The sequence below is a fragment of the Pongo pygmaeus genome, chromosome 12 (genome assembly GCF_028885625.2).
Source record: "Pongo pygmaeus isolate AG05252 chromosome 12, NHGRI_mPonPyg2-v2.0_pri, whole genome shotgun sequence".
In the NCBI taxonomy this organism is placed as follows: Eukaryota; Metazoa; Chordata; class Mammalia; order Primates; family Hominidae; genus Pongo; species Pongo pygmaeus.
The window spans coordinates 98,687,402-98,703,259 of record NC_072385.2 but is presented as its reverse complement, the minus strand read 5'-3'; the positions used below and the strand labels follow the sequence as shown (position 1 = coordinate 98,703,259).

The following is a 15,858-nucleotide window of genomic DNA, read 5'->3' as shown; positions in this document are numbered from 1 at the left end:
CATTGAGAGCATCCTTCATCCTCAAAACTGTTCTAGAGCTGTATATTTTTATTCCACAATCTTTTCTTCATGACAAAATTCTGAGTTTTATTTAGAGGGAATTTTAAAGTAGAGATGCTGGTGGCAGGTGATTTTTGTATGACTAAGAAGGCAACTATGGATTTAACAGAGCAAGGGAAGTTCACTAAATTAACTAGTAACTGAGTGAAGGCAGATCCCAAATGAGGCCTGGGAATATGAGACAACTTCAAAGACAATTTTCACTGATTGACATTTCACCATTTACAGTGATGAAGGAATAAATGACAGTGAAAGAATTTACGTTTTTACTCTATTGAAAAATATTAATCATAAACATAATTTTTAAAACAATGTATAAAATAAATATAAAACCAATATTAAAAAACAAATATAAAACTTATGAGTAAATAGAAATTCTCTATACCATTGCCTGTTGTATGAAAATGTCAACAAAATTCTGAAGTCATGATTAAATAAATATATTTATTTAATATATAGAAAAAATACATATGTATATTCCTTTCTTTTTATCATTTGTTGCTGAGGAATGAGTGTCTTTTATCATTATGTAGAAGTTTTATTATTATTAAATTAAAACCACTTGTGCCCAGTTCTAGCCTTGTCCCTGACACTTTTATGCCTTGGAAAAAGTAGTTACCTGCCATTTCTCTCTCTCTCTCTCTGGGATTCTTACAAATCCTGAGAGATTTTGCCAGTCTTCATGCGACATAAAGCATAAGACCTTGGAATCAGAAGTTGTCAATCATAGAGCTTGGAAAAAAGTCATAGAATATAATATTTAAGAGTACAGAATTCTGAAAGCCAAGTGGATCTGGCTTCAAAACTGGTCTCACAGTCTAACTCATTTAGCAGCTTACTTAACTCTGTTTCAATTTTTATGTATAAAACATGGACAGAAAGTCTTTCCTGGGTTTTTGTGGAGTTTTAATGTATTTTTGTACATAAATCATTAAGCCTACTTTCTGGTACATAGTAGATGTGCAATAAACAATAACATGTAATTGCTACACGCAAATTTTGCTGACATTCCATTTTTTTTAAACACTGTTATTCCTTCTTGTACCATGGTACTTTTTTACTCTTTCCAGTATATAAAATCTCCTGTTTCTGCTTTCTTTGCTTATTCTTCTATCAACTACCCTACTATCCTTGACCCATCGTTCTCTTGACTGACCCTTTTTGTGTATGCTACATCTTTTCTGCCATGCTGCTTCTGGAGGGCTGTAAATATTTACATGTAATTTCTCCCAGGCTGCTAGAATCTGTCTGCTTATTGAATTCCAAAAAAAGGTTTTAAAAATAAGTGTGGTGACAATACAATTTACAATCACACAGGGAAAATTTGAAGATCAAAGTGAATTCTCTCAATAATTACAGCAAGGCATCTGGTATTACCCAGAACCTTCCTAGGCAAACAGGTAAGTATAGTCACCATATTTATAAGCAAAGTTACTGCTGAAATTTTACTTTGAAAGCACAATAAAATGCATTTCCTCATTGCCATCTATCATTCAGGACCTTGCAAATGGTTTCATTTTCTAAAAAGTGCTGATTGTTATGGTTTCTGGATGCTCAGATCAGCTTTATGTACTGAAAGAGAAACTGGCTCAATGCCCCAAATACTTGCAATCAAAAGATGCAGGTGATAGTATCAACAGCAGAAAACCCAGAGGAAGTATAAGGCCAGGTAGTCACCGACTCTGCGTATTACCATATCACATCAACCATTTTGACTGTGGGGTTTTATAGTGATTCATTTAGTTGTCCAAATAAAGATTGATGTAGATGGCCAAAAATAAATTCCCCTACTTTTGCTTACCAAAATACAAACAGTGCCAAAACTCATGAATGGCTGCAGCAGCAATTAATCTGAATCATGTATCAGATAGCCATGGTCAGTGCAGTTTCTCTGCGAATGCATTAGGTTTAATTTAAAATGGCAAAATAAGGGTAAATAAATCTATAGGTTACTCTCCTAGACTTCTGTTGTTCATGTAGAGTAGCTCAGTGATAGAACTGGCAGAAGTTCCCGTTAAGTCAATGAACATTTATGGAGCAGATGCTATATGTCAGGCACAGTGTTAGACACTAAAGACAGTACCCTTGGTGCTGGGAGAGGAGTGGGATAAGCACCTTGTCATGCCTGTCACTGTGTATCACCTAGCTTGCTGGGACATAAACATCAACTCATTTTTTTCCATATATCACAGATATGTAGAGTGAAGAGGACATAGCATTTTCCCTCTTTAAAAATAGAAATGAATCATGTATGCCACTCGGTGAAAGTTGGCAATATTTGCTTGTTACCTGAATATTGAAAAGTAGCTTGCCTCTGGGCGTTTTATACGTTGCTGGAAACTACACTATTGCCTCAAAGAGAACCTCTGCAGCACAATCCTATCTCACAAGTATGAGATGCTGTATGCCTATTGGATGGATGATTTGTGTCCAGGCCATGCCTCTCCTCTTTCTTAAGGCAATCATTTCTCCTTCTTAACCAGTAACCTCTTCCATGAATTTAAGTCTGATTTCTATCACAATTACGGATAGCCAGACTACCGTATTGATATATCTGATTTGTTCCGTGCATTCAGAATTCTTGTCATTATTGATACTTTGCTCCTGTTATGCAGCATTATTAAACTGTCTCAGAGGCTTAGAGTTCCTAACCAGCTTATGTAGTAGTTTCCTAGTACTGCCATAACACATTAACACAAGTTAGGTGGCTTTAAACAACAGAATCTTATTCTCTTACCTTCTGGAGGCTAGAGCTCTGAAGTCAACATGTTGTTAGGACCTTGTGCCCTCTGGGACTATGGATAGAGTAGAACCCTTCCTTGCATCTTCCTAGCTTCTAGTGGTGGCCATCAATCCTTGGCATTCTTTGACTTGCAGCTACATCACTCCAATCTCTGCTGCTTTAATCACAAAGTGTTCTCCCTGTGAGTCTATCTTCACATGCTGTTTTCCTCTTACCAAGATACCAGTCATATTAGAATAGACTCACACTGATGACCTCATCTTAATTTGATTATATCTGCAAATACTCTATTTCCAAATAAGGTCAGACCCACAAGTACTGGGGTGAGGACTCAAATGTATACTTTTGTGGGACAAAATTCAACCGGTAACAAACTATGATATCTGAATCTCCTACTGGAGAGCCAGCTTTCAGAGTAAATGCATAACCAAATAAGGCAAATTCTTCATTTACTGAAAGTCTTCCCTGATATCTAGAGCAAAGTGAATTTCTCTCTTAACTCATACATTTATGTCTATCGTTGTCATCATTACCATGAATTGTTCATTGTCAGCTTCCCCATCCAAAGTGAGAGGGTGGGGTCCTTTAAAAGCATCATAATGAAGAAAACAACAAAAAAAAGATGGGCCAGGAAGAAAGAATCATTTTCAACTCTAATGTCTCACTAAGCAGGCTATAAGGGTTGCTGTCTAGTGATTCTACACTAATAAGTACTTAGGGCTCACCACTTTGGTCTCATGAGAAGATACTGATGAAGCTTACAGCACTAAAGAAAAGGCTGTAACACAGACACTTGAAGTAAACAGCAGCCATATCTGAGATTAGACCTGCAATGGTGACCACACAGGTAACAGTTGGGATGAGACAGAGCCAGAACAACAGTACTAGTTTCCACAACAGCAGGAGACCAGGAAAGCTCTGAATCTAGGTAGGGAAGCAAAAGCCTTCATTGCCTATAGATACAGCCATGACTTTAGTCCATGGTCAAAAGTTTCCAAGAGTGGGAGAGGAAAGGCATTAGCTAAAAACTAACTTAGGGAAAGAGGAGTTAAAACACTTGGTCTATTATGCACACTTTTCTACTAATTCTTGGGTGATGTTCACAAAAGAGAAAAAAAAAAAGGAGATAAACTTGCTTAATTTTCTTGCAAACATGCTGATATTTACTTCCAAAAGACTAGACCTAATATTTTCTAGAAGGAGAGTCCTTATCTGTTGAATATTTGTAACGGAATATTTCTCATCTAGGATAAATTGTGGTAAACACTCTTAGAATCTACGGATTTATGATGCCTGGCTTCCTTGAAAATGTCACATAAACTAAGCAATTATTTATGGTAGAAAATGAATACAATTCATTACCTAAAATCTTCCTGCTGTGAAAAATTATTTTCATTTATTACCCTGGAGCAGATAGGGTGTCCAGTGAGGACATGTGGAACTCAGGGAGTCATTTGGAATTACTCTCCCTCACCCTGCTTTTCCTGTGCTCTTATTTTGTGTTTCTTTGATGTTGTTAGTGAAGCTTGACAGTGGGCAAAATTTCTGATCTGGGTAAGTTTGATGTGTCAATATAATCTTTGAAATAAGCTTTCCCGCTGTGTTCTAGTTAAAAGCTTTCAGAAGCTTCCATGTCTTCTTTGTGTACAGCAAAACAGGGAAAGGAGGCACAAGGATATGGGAACCCATACTTTTTCCTTAAAGTTGGAGGCTATCTGGAATTTACCATAGATAAAAGAACTACTGATGGATGGAAATTCATTAGGTAGACAAATTTGTGGGTTTAAGATTCTCTAAGGAAAATGGTTTTTTTTGCCCAATATTAACTGATACATCAAGTTTTATTTTTGATTACAAAAATAATAAAAATTTGGAAATTCTAAAGTCTTTAAAGTAAACATTCATAACTTTGAGAGACAGAAGTATTTTTGACTTTTTATTAGTTTAATGGTTTCAATTTCTCATTCTCTCATTTTATCATCTCTTTTATTAGGAATTTTAAAAAGAATTGGGACTGCAATTAATAATGTTTTAAAACCTGACATTTGACTTCACATATGTATAATGAGAATTTTTAGTGCTAAAGCTCTATAAAATAAAAAAATTCATAATTTACCACTTCATGAATAGAGAAAAATATTTACCAATACCATATTAATCATTTGCATTTTTGACAATTATGAGGAAAGCTGTCATGAATGTCTCTGTGTTCATATAATTACTCACTATCATTCCACAAAATAATCAATTATATACATTGATTATTATGACTATGCCATACTTTATTTATCTATTCTGTGGTGGAGGGGAAATTGGGTAGTTTCCAGTTTAGGCTTATTCCCAAATATTGTTTCTATGAACATTTTACTGCCTGTCCTTTGGTGAACATATGTGTACCTAGGAGTGTGATTTTTGGATCATAAGGTGTTGCTACTTTTAGCCCATCTCACACTTTTATCTGGACCTACCCTTGCCTTTATTGTTTTATGATAAGTTGGATTAGATCCCCAAGCTATTTCTTCTCATGGGTGGGGCTTTTTCTTGGAAGGAAATTTTGGTCATAGTTGTTTAGATTTTCCAGATTGCTACAGCCCCTTCACACTTTCCTCAGACATTTTATGTTCAGCTGCTGTTGGCACATGTAAAATGTCTTCCAGTCTCAGCTGCTATTTTCAAGTGGGTACATTGGTCTTTCTGATTCATATTTTTTTAAATTATGGGGTTCTCTGATGTTTCCTTCTACTTCTTTTTGCATAGATGCTGACAATGTGCAGTTCTTACAGTGGTTGGTGATTTGTCCTCACCCACATATATTTTGGAGTTCCCTGGAATACACCTTATCATCTTACTATCCGGTTTTGCTGTAGATGCTACCCATGAGTATTTGGTTTTGCTACTACTGTTGGTGTGTCTATTAGAGTTAAGGTTTAAGAAGAATGAAAATCATGCCCCCTTGGCTACCATCTCTCTTCAATACTTCTTTAAAAAAATCAAGAGAGAGTATTTTTATTTGAAGAGATTGTGCATGAGAAATTGAAGTGATCATTTAAGCCTTTGGACAATGTTATATTTCTCCAGTATTGACTTTGCTCTGGCAGACATGCTAGAGTATAGCACAATCATAATAATCCCATTGAAGATTAGGTTGATAGGGGTGTGAAATCAGTCTATTTATAGCTTACAATTTCTACTGGAATGTAGTTCTTCAGACTTCCAAATGAGACCCTGAAAGTCTGTTAAGATACCTCTTCTTTAGCAGACACTTATCTTCATTTCTTGTTTCCTCAACCATGTAAGCCTTCCAGAAACCCTTTACGTTTTTCTTGTAATGATATATTGCATTCATTGACTTATGAGTGTTAAATAAGGCTTGCATTCTTAGCATTAGCCACATTTGATCATGTATTATCCTTTTTATATATTGCTGTTTTATTTGCTCTTATTTTCTCAAAGAGCTTTGTGCCTATGTTCATGAAATATTGTTCTGTAATTTTTTTGAAATGTTTTTATCTGGTTTGGCATTTAAGTAAGGCTGGCCTCATAAATTGGGGAATGTTCTCTCCACTTCTATTGTTTTGAAAAAGATAATGTAGAGGTGGTATGATTTCTTTCTTATTTATGATTTCTTTCTAAAATATTTTCCTTCTTAAATATCTGTTCACCAGTAAAACTATCTTAGTCTGATGTTCTCTTGCTATTGTTTTGTCCTGTGTTTGGAATGTATTTACTAATTCAGTCCTTACTACCTCTAAGTTACAGGGTTAAATAGGTTATCTATTCTTGAATGAGCTTTGGTACTTTGTTTCTTCCAATAAATTGGTCCATTTCATCTCAGCTATCAGATTTGTAGACATAGAGGTGATCACAGTATTCTCTTATAATCTTACTAATTGCTATGGGATCTGTAATAATGATTACTTTTTTTAAAATATGCTGTTGGTAATTTTTTATTCTCTCTTTTTTCTTATTGGTTATTATTTTTAGTTTTATTTTCAAAGAACACTATTGTGTCTTACTAATTTTCTCTATGCTCTTATTATTTTCAATTTTATTAATTTCTGCATTAATTTTCTTCCCTTTGGTTCTATTTGCTTTAAATTTAGTGTACTCATCTTTCTTCAGTATCATAAGGTGAAAGCTTAAGCTATTAATTGTAGGCTCTTCTAGTTTTTAAATAGACATTTAATGCTACAAAAATATACCTTTTAGCACTGATTTAGCAACATTCTAAATATTTTGATGTTATATTTTAAATTTTAATTAGTTATAAAGAAATCTTATATTCTCTTGAGATCTTATTTTGGGTTATTTGCAGGTGTGCTGGATTGTTTCCAAATACTTGGAAATTTTTCATCTATCTTTCTTTTTTAATTTCAAGTTTAAATCTATTGTGGTCTTAAATTACTTTGTGTGATATCTATTCTTTTACATTTGTCAAGCTATGTTTTATATCCCTTAGCATAGTCTATTCTGGTGTATGTTCTGAGTGAACTTCAGAAAAATGTGTTTTTATTCTGTTGCTTGAATTTGGAGTGTTCTATAAATGTCAATTAAGTTGATATGTAACACTGTTCAGATCATCTATATTCTTACTGGTTTTCTGCCTGCTTGATACATCAGTTATTGCTACGTGGTATTGAAATTTCCCACTATAGTTCTGGATTTCTGCATTCTTTTATTTTGATCAGTTTTTATCTCATGTCTTTTGATACTCTGCTGGTGTAATACAGTCTTTTAAAATGTGTCATGACCAATTTCTGAGGAACCTGGTTAGTGTCTGGTCAGTCATCTTCTTGAGTAAGTTCATGCTCGCAACCACGTTGGCTCTCAGAGTCACTGTATACAGTCTCTGATTGCCCCAGGGCCAGGTACCAGATATAGGAACAGCCTCTGTTTTCCAGAGCCTACGGATATTTTTCTTTTCTTCTTTCTTTTTTTTTTTGAGACGGTGTCTCGCTCACTCTGTCGCCCAGGCTGGAGTGCAGTGGCGCGATCTCGGTTCACTGCAAGCTCCGCCTCCCGGGTTCACGCCATTCTCCTGCCTCAGCCTCCCGAGTAGCTGGGACCACAGGCGCCCGCCACCACGCCTGTAGTGGTGTATTTTTAGTAGAGACGGGGTTTTTTGTATTTTTTAGTAGAGACGGGGTTTCACCGTGTTAGCCAGGATGGTCTTGATCTCCTGACCTCGTGATCCGCCTGCCTGGGCCTTCCAAAGTGCTGAGATTACAGGCGTGAGTCACCACGCCCAGCCATCTACTGATATTTTTCAAAGTAGCCAAACCTCAGCCTGTTTACACAGCCTTGCCATTTCCTTCTGAAGAAACCTGAGTGGTTCTGAGTGACCCACTATGCTATGGCATGGAGACTATGAAATTATAAAACTTTTTCAAGTTTCTCTCTTGATCTGTGTCTGGCTTCGTGACACCATATCTAAGGTAATATGGCTGAAGCAGTTGGTAAGTACACATATGTTTAGGATTGTAATGTCTTTTTGGAGAATTAATTCCTTGATCATTGTGTAATGTTTTCCCTAATTCCTGATTTCTGTTGACCAGAAATCAGCTTTGTGTGAAATTATCATAGCTACTCCAACTTTCTTTTGATTACAGTTAGTATGTTTTATCTTATCTCATCTCTTTACTTTTAACCTATCTGCTTTTTAAGTATTTATCACAAATATTATGTAGACATCGTTTAGTTGGGTCTTGTTTTCATCCAGTCTGTCAATCTCTCCTTTTTAACTGTGTGTTTAAGCCATTTACATGTACAATTATTTGAAATATATTTATATTAAAATATTACTGACTCTGTTCTGTTTATTGCATTTGTTTCTTTTTTGGCCATCTCTGTTTTCACTGAGATTTTTATGCTTTCCTTTTATGTAAGCTATTAACTTATGTACATTTAGAAAATTAGATTGTGCTCTAAGATTTATAATGTAGACTGTTGTTGAAATCCTCCCTAAAATAGCATTCTAGTGCTCATTTGTAATGTAAGTACCTTATACTAAAATACTCCACGTTCCTCCCTCCCATCTCCTGTGACATCGTTGTAATTTATTTTACTTTTATATAGCCTTTAAATACTCAATATATTATTTACATAACACATGTAATTTTAAAACATAGAAATTTATATTAAAATAGTACTATTTAAGCAGTTATCTTTTAGATCAATTTGAAATAAGAAAAATTAATATAAAATGTTTACCTGCATTTATACCTTTTTTCATGCCCTTTCTTTTTTCAGTGTAAATCCATATGTCTTACCTATATCATTCTTTTGCCTGGAGGAGTTCTTTTAGCATTTTTCTTGAGGCTGGTCAGCTGGCAATTAGGATAATAAGTTATCTATTTTGTTTTCTGAAGAAAGTCTTTAATTCACTTGTATATTTTAAAGGTTGATATATGGTATCTGAACATTTTAGGTGGGTGCATGTGGTATTCAATTGATGTTTTCAATGTTTCCAACATACAATATTTTCATTGTGTATAGAAATTTAGGTTAGCAGATTTTTTTTCCCAAGACTTAAAGATTTTACTCCACTGTCTTCTTGTTTGCAGAATTTGTTACAAAAAGTCTTTTTAAATTCTTATTCTTGAGTAGATAAGAAGTCACCCACCCTCCTGCTGGAAGACTTTAAAATTTTCTCTTTTTCTTTGGAAAACAGGACTTTTGTGTGAGGATTTATGTTGATCTGGCTACTAGTGGGTTTTGTTTGATGTATTTTTTATAGCTTTGTGTTCTATAGATTTCTAATATCCCAACGACCATTTTTTTGATTCCTTTATTAGCTTTGGAACGTCCCTTTTTGTTGTCCCTCAGAGAAAGTTTGTCTCTTGCAGCTTTCTTAACTGATATCCACTGTCTATTGGAGACTTACTAGCCTGGTGCTAGAATGTAGGGGAGGGGCATTCTCTAATCTTCTTTTTAAGTCTAAATTTTTGGAGTGCACTGTTGGTCTTTGTCTTAGAGGTGTGGTCTTCACAAATATCCGTCTTGCAGGAGATTTGTTGCCCTTATCTTCTAGTTCTTTCTGTGACTGCAGCAAGTGTTTTCTAGTGTCTCCAGTCAATGCCTTTGAGCCCGTTCCCCTAGAGTTCATGGCTTCTCATCCCCCCCACACATAGGTGAGACAGGGAGGCTAAATTAAAATTGGGGTGGAATGGAATTAACTTCTAGCAGGGATGGGATTTCACTTTTGTCTTCTGGGAAAGTCTTTCTCTGGATTAAGCTTTTTATTTTGTAAACATTTTTGGGGGGATTCCTTATTAATCAAGTCTCAGTATAAATTGTTCTTTGGTTATAGTCCCCTTTTTCCCTGGCTTAGTGGTCATCTGTCCCACCGAATGCTCAAAGGACATTGCACACATCTTTTTTATAAATTCTCATGTAAGTCAACATTCCAATTATTTGTTTGGGCCTAGAGACTCTCTTTCTAAATAAGTTATTTTACAAATCGGAAAGCTATCTTTGACTTCACAACTTTAGCATAATACGTAATGTATAATAGGTACTTTATAATACAATTAATTAAGTCAGTTATTCTGTGAATGTACATTGAGCTCCTACCATATAAAGGCATTGTTTAAGTTACTGGAAATACATCAGTAGACAAAATAAATATAATTTCCAACCTCAGGGAGTGTATATTCTGGTAGGAAGAAGACAAATAATAAGCAATGAAACAAATATAGTATGTCAGGTTGTGCTAAAAGTAAGAAGAGTAAACTAAATAAAGAGTGACGAAGCTTGTTCTTTCACTTTTTTCTTAATAAAATGATCAAGGAAGTTCTCATGTATGAGTTGGCATATGAACATACTTGAATGAAGTGGGAAATTAATTAAACACTACTATAATAATAGTTGAATAATGAATGAATTACAGGGATAGGTGCATTCAAGGGTTCTATGGTTTTCTGCATGTGTTTGACTAATTTTCGCTCACAGTTTCTGCTTCCCTCATATTGAGATAATAAGCCATGTCACAGTCAATTATTTTTGGGAGGGTCTTCAATATGCCTGAGTGATATAATATACTTCTATCAGTTTCAGAAAAGCAATTTGGTCACAGGGAGTAATTTTTGCTAGTAGAAAAAGCACTGCCTCCTTTTCAAATCCTACAACAAAGTATTAGATATTAGAGTCATAAATAAAATTTAACCCTTCCATCCTTAAGTGATCTTGATATGCTTTACTATTTAGACCTTGATTCCCCTGAAACAGGCCAACTTAATTTGTAGCTCTATTTGGCTTTGTATAATCTGCTATTATAACAGTTAGTACATTGTTTTGAAATTAATTGCTTATACATATATATCATCTATAAGTGTAAGAGTTCTTCCAAAGTATGGACTGCATCTTATTCATTAGAAAATTTATCAGGATTCCTGGCATAGAGTTCCTATTAAATAAGTGTTTGTCAAATTATATTGATGATTAGCCATTTCTACATTTTAAGTACACCTGCCATAACATTGAACAAATAAATCCAGCGTAGAAAGTTCCTTTAGTATTCATGCAGGGACCTCTTGAAGTATAATATTTGTTGAGGAATATTTTCCCATTGTCCCTTTTTAATTTTTTTTAATGAAGAATCTTAACAATGAAAGACTTTATTTTACTTAACAATGAAAGGCTTTATTTTGAATCTAAGTGACACACAATAATTTGCTATTTTTTTTGGAGACCTGGAAATCTGAAACTTTATAGTATTGTCAGCCTTTGGCTACTGAAGAAGCCTCTCCATATTCCAAGATTACTCCAGATAGGATATACTACCCTGTCATTTCATTATGCTCTATTAAAAGGTTCTTAATTAAAGAGATCATTAAGAACATTCTAATTCTATTTAATTCTGCATGTAATATATTTGGCAGATTGCTGATGGACATAAAGATAAATAGTATTAAAGATTTTTAAACTTGGCTCAATTTTCTTTTGCTTTGCTATTATAACACTTCTAGAAATATTTTTTAGATGTCGAAGGCCCAGATTCAGACCGGCATAATGAAACTCTACTACTCAATAGATACACACATAGAATTTCATATTGATAAACATTCTGTACCCACATTTTACTAAAAGCCATTCATTTCATGTGTTTCTTTCTGCAGATAATACATCCTGTCTGATTCCTTACTATCCAAACCAATGGAAAATAAAATAAATTTTGAAGCATCTATTCACATTTCCATGAAACAGTAAAATAATGAGCAACTATATTGCTTTCCCATTGCTCATATCAGATATAGTTGTCTCCTTGTTAGAGTTGAAATAATAAATAAAAAGCCTTAAATTCCTACATTAAAAATGAATATATCTGTTCTCTTCAGGAAAAACATTAATGTTAAAGGGTCAAAACCACAGACATTCACTCAGGAAGATTTTGGTTATCTGTGCCTAGAGGACATTTACTGTGCAACTGATTTAAATTTCAAAGTAACATGGGATCAAATTGTTGTATTGAACAGAATTTAAAAAGTTTTCCTTGTCCAAATCATATAAAATGCTATAGTACATGCATTTAAACTATTAAAAGTATATCTGAGCCCACAGACTTGGAAAGGAAGAGCCTAACTGACCTAAAAGCAAAAGAAAACAAAACAACAACAAAAAAATCTCATGTCAATTTTGCTAACCAAGAATCAAAGCTACCACAATGCAAAAAGTACAAAGACCATATAAGATAAATTGTAGGTTGAAAATGAGACACCTACAAAAGAAGACTAAAGGACTGTGTACATTCAGTAGTAAGAATAAAGATCCCAGTCTGAAACTGGATTTTAGGAAACAATGTCCTCATATATAAACACTGGTCTAGGACTGTATTCTGGAAGTAAGAGTAAATGAAGTCACAAAAAATGGAAACCCTGAGCATAAGATATAAAATTTCAGGGCTCAACTTTGTGCAAACCACATAGTAAAGAAACCGTAAGTCTAAAATTCTCAATTATTTAAGAATTGGTGAACCCAATAGGAAAGAGGAGAAAACAACCATAAAAATCATGCTCTGGAAGGCATCCACAAGGCATGAACCACATGAGACTACTGAGGATTTAACCTCATGGAATTTGAACTCCTAGACCACAGATATGTATATGGACATATAAGAAAGTGCAATGCTAAGAAAGACAACCGTAAATTAAATAACTGGAAGGATTTATATCTGGGGATTCAATATATTAAAGTCACTTGAAAAACCTTTAATATAAATATTTGAAATGTGTAAATAAATAAAGGGATTGGTAACATCCAGAAAATACAAAGAGGGAAATTAGGGAGCAAGATGAGACAATATAAATCAACAAAGTAGAAGTTTTCTTTTTCTTATATTTTTTCTTCTATATCTTAGAAGAAACTAGAAGAGAAATTAGAAATCTTAGAAGTAAGGATTACTCATTGCCTGTGAGACCTTAGACATGTTACTTAACCCTGTTCTTTTCAGTTTTCCAGTCTGTAAGATTGGATAACTAATCGAGGTGATGTGGAATTTAACATAGTTAAAGCACTTAGAATAGTGCTTGGTGCAGCATAATCAGTCATTATATATTAGCACTTATTATATAAAATAATGTAACATTTGTAAAATATGAAAAGGCTAAAATGAGCAACTAGATAAAAAGTTATTGCCTATATTAATATATATACACACATACATACACACACACACACACACACGCACACACACACACACACGTATTTTTAATATGTATTTTTAATGGCCCCTAAAGTCATTTTATCTGACAAGGGGTGCAAGGCAAAACAAAATTTATCCTAAAACCCTCACAATTGTTCTACACTCCTCTTCTGTGGAAATACTTCACCTGGAACTATCTCTTCCCTTTTGCTAACAGTTTAGTGTCTGAACAGGAAGGCTGGTGTCCCTGTTTCAGGTGACCCTCTTCTTAAAGTCTTAGGGATAATTTCAGCTGCACTGAGTGGCCAAGTGGACCCTGTTCACATGGGAAAGGAATTTGGTCACAGGGCTCCTGGCTGACCCCAGATGCTGTCAATTTCAGCAAGTAACACTGAATGTCCTTGTGACTTATAAACATTGTTCAAAAATGAGGCTGTGTTAAACTTAAAAGCCAACCTTTCTGCTCAGATCCCTGGATTAAAAAATGGTTTTAAAAATCTATATGATTCTTACCAAAAGGATGGCTATTAAAAATAAGCCAATAAACATCCAGAAACAGGTTTCTTGTAAATGCTTGGTAGAGGAGGCATTCCAATATGATGAAATGATTTCACCATGTTCTTTTATCTGTGGGAAATGCAATTTTATCACAGCCCCTTATATAAACCCTCCTGAAACCCCTTCAGTAAATAGCATTCCAATTCAGTCACCAAAGTGAAAATATCTTTGACAATTGTGAGGTGGCTGGGAGACTGTGCACATCTTGGCAAACATTTTTCAACCCCCCAGCGAGAGAGGAGGCAGTTAGAGGCTACTTAGGCAGATAGAGAGGGAGGGTCTTGGGAGTGGAAAAATACCTGTGAGACCACATCTGCATAGCCCCTGTAGCTAGTGGAAAGAAATTTGATTAAGAACTTCCTCTAATGCCAAATGTCCGCTCAGAAGGGGCTGTCCTGGCCTAGGAGCAGGTGCAATAGATCGACCTAAATGTCCTTAACTTGACCCGACTCATTATAATGTCCTTAACATGACATTAGCATTGTGGTTTTAGTCACCTAATGTGTTTTGCTTAGCCATTCATGGGTAATAGCCAAGACTCAGTCACTCTGGCCAACCCCAAGCATGTGTAGATGCAATACCAAGGGAGAACATTACCTTTCCCATTTGGGCAGAAACCACGGAAGAATTCCTTGTCTTTGCCATATAAAAGAACTCAGCCCCATTTCTGGCAACCTGCTTTCAGGGCACCTCTCTTTGCTGAGAGCTTTCCTTCTGCTTAATAAATCCTATTCTACTCATTCTCTGCTGTCCATGTGCCTTATTCTTCTTGGTCTTAGTACAAGAACTTGGACCTAGCTGAACTAGGGACAAAGCAGACTGCAACACCAAGAGCTTGGGCTTCCTATGAAGGTCATTAGTTTTCTGGTTAAAAGCATTCTTGAAGTCATCAGGAATGGAGGAACAGAGACTCAGCATCTGAGAAGATTTGTTCCTGGTTCCATATCTGGGACTCAAGAGCCAAACAGCACAATCATGCAGCACATAATGAAGATGTTCCACAGGATGGTGAAGATTGAAAAGTATCTGAGGCTCAGTAAGAATTCCATAATGTTGTCACCTGTGCTGGGCTCCCACGCCTCCTTCCCAAAGCCCTGCATGTCCTTCTTTTTCAGCTTAAAGTTGAGCACTGCCCCAGCATTCATTAGCAATGTCCCAAACAGCAGGATGTCCCCAATCATCTTTATGGCCAAAGCAAACCATGGTTAATATATTTTAACATAAATGCTAAAAATCAGAAAAAAATGGGCAAGACTGAGGGTCAATATAATAATATTGTATATAAGGTTAAGGAAGTTTCAAAGAAATTTAAACAAATGAGCTTAGAATTAGAAAACAAGAGAAAGATCAAGGTACCCAAGGGTTAGTTCTAGAAATTCCAGTAGATTCATAATATAAACAGAACACAGGAGAAGGTCAAGAATAATTTATTAAATAATTATTTTTCTGATTAAAAATCATATTCAGTTCTAAAGATGATTAATAAAATAAATCTACAACTGAATTGTACATATATCCAAAATTGTATGAAAGAAAAATATTTATATTAAAGTTACTTGTATACTTGTAATACTCACTTTCTACTACCATTTTTATTATTATTTAGACAAGAATGAATATTGTTTCCTTCTTAAGATGAGGCTGGTAGAAAATTTCATTAAAATGAAATTTTGACTTTGTTAAAATAAAATTTCATCAAAATGAAAATTTTTAATAAAATTTTGTTTTAATGAAAATCCACTTAGACTAAGGATCATGAATATTCCATTCTTGTTCCCTAACATCTCTTCTCATCTGGACTATCAAAACACCTAGCGAAACCTGATATCAATCTCTTCTCCCCAGTGATCCATGAATC

At 34.8% G+C, this 15,858-nt stretch overlaps 1 protein-coding gene across 1 annotated transcript; it reads right to left on the bottom strand.

The window, feature by feature from the left end:
• Nucleotides 1–14,953: 14,953 nt before the first annotated feature.
• On the bottom strand, nucleotides 14,954–15,181 carry LOC129030825 (small integral membrane protein 7-like). Its single transcript, XM_054476540.1, has one exon. The coding sequence runs from the start codon at nucleotides 15,179–15,181 to the stop codon at nucleotides 14,954–14,956; it is 228 nt and encodes a 75-aa protein (XP_054332515.1).
• Nucleotides 15,182–15,858: the final 677 nt, after the last annotated feature.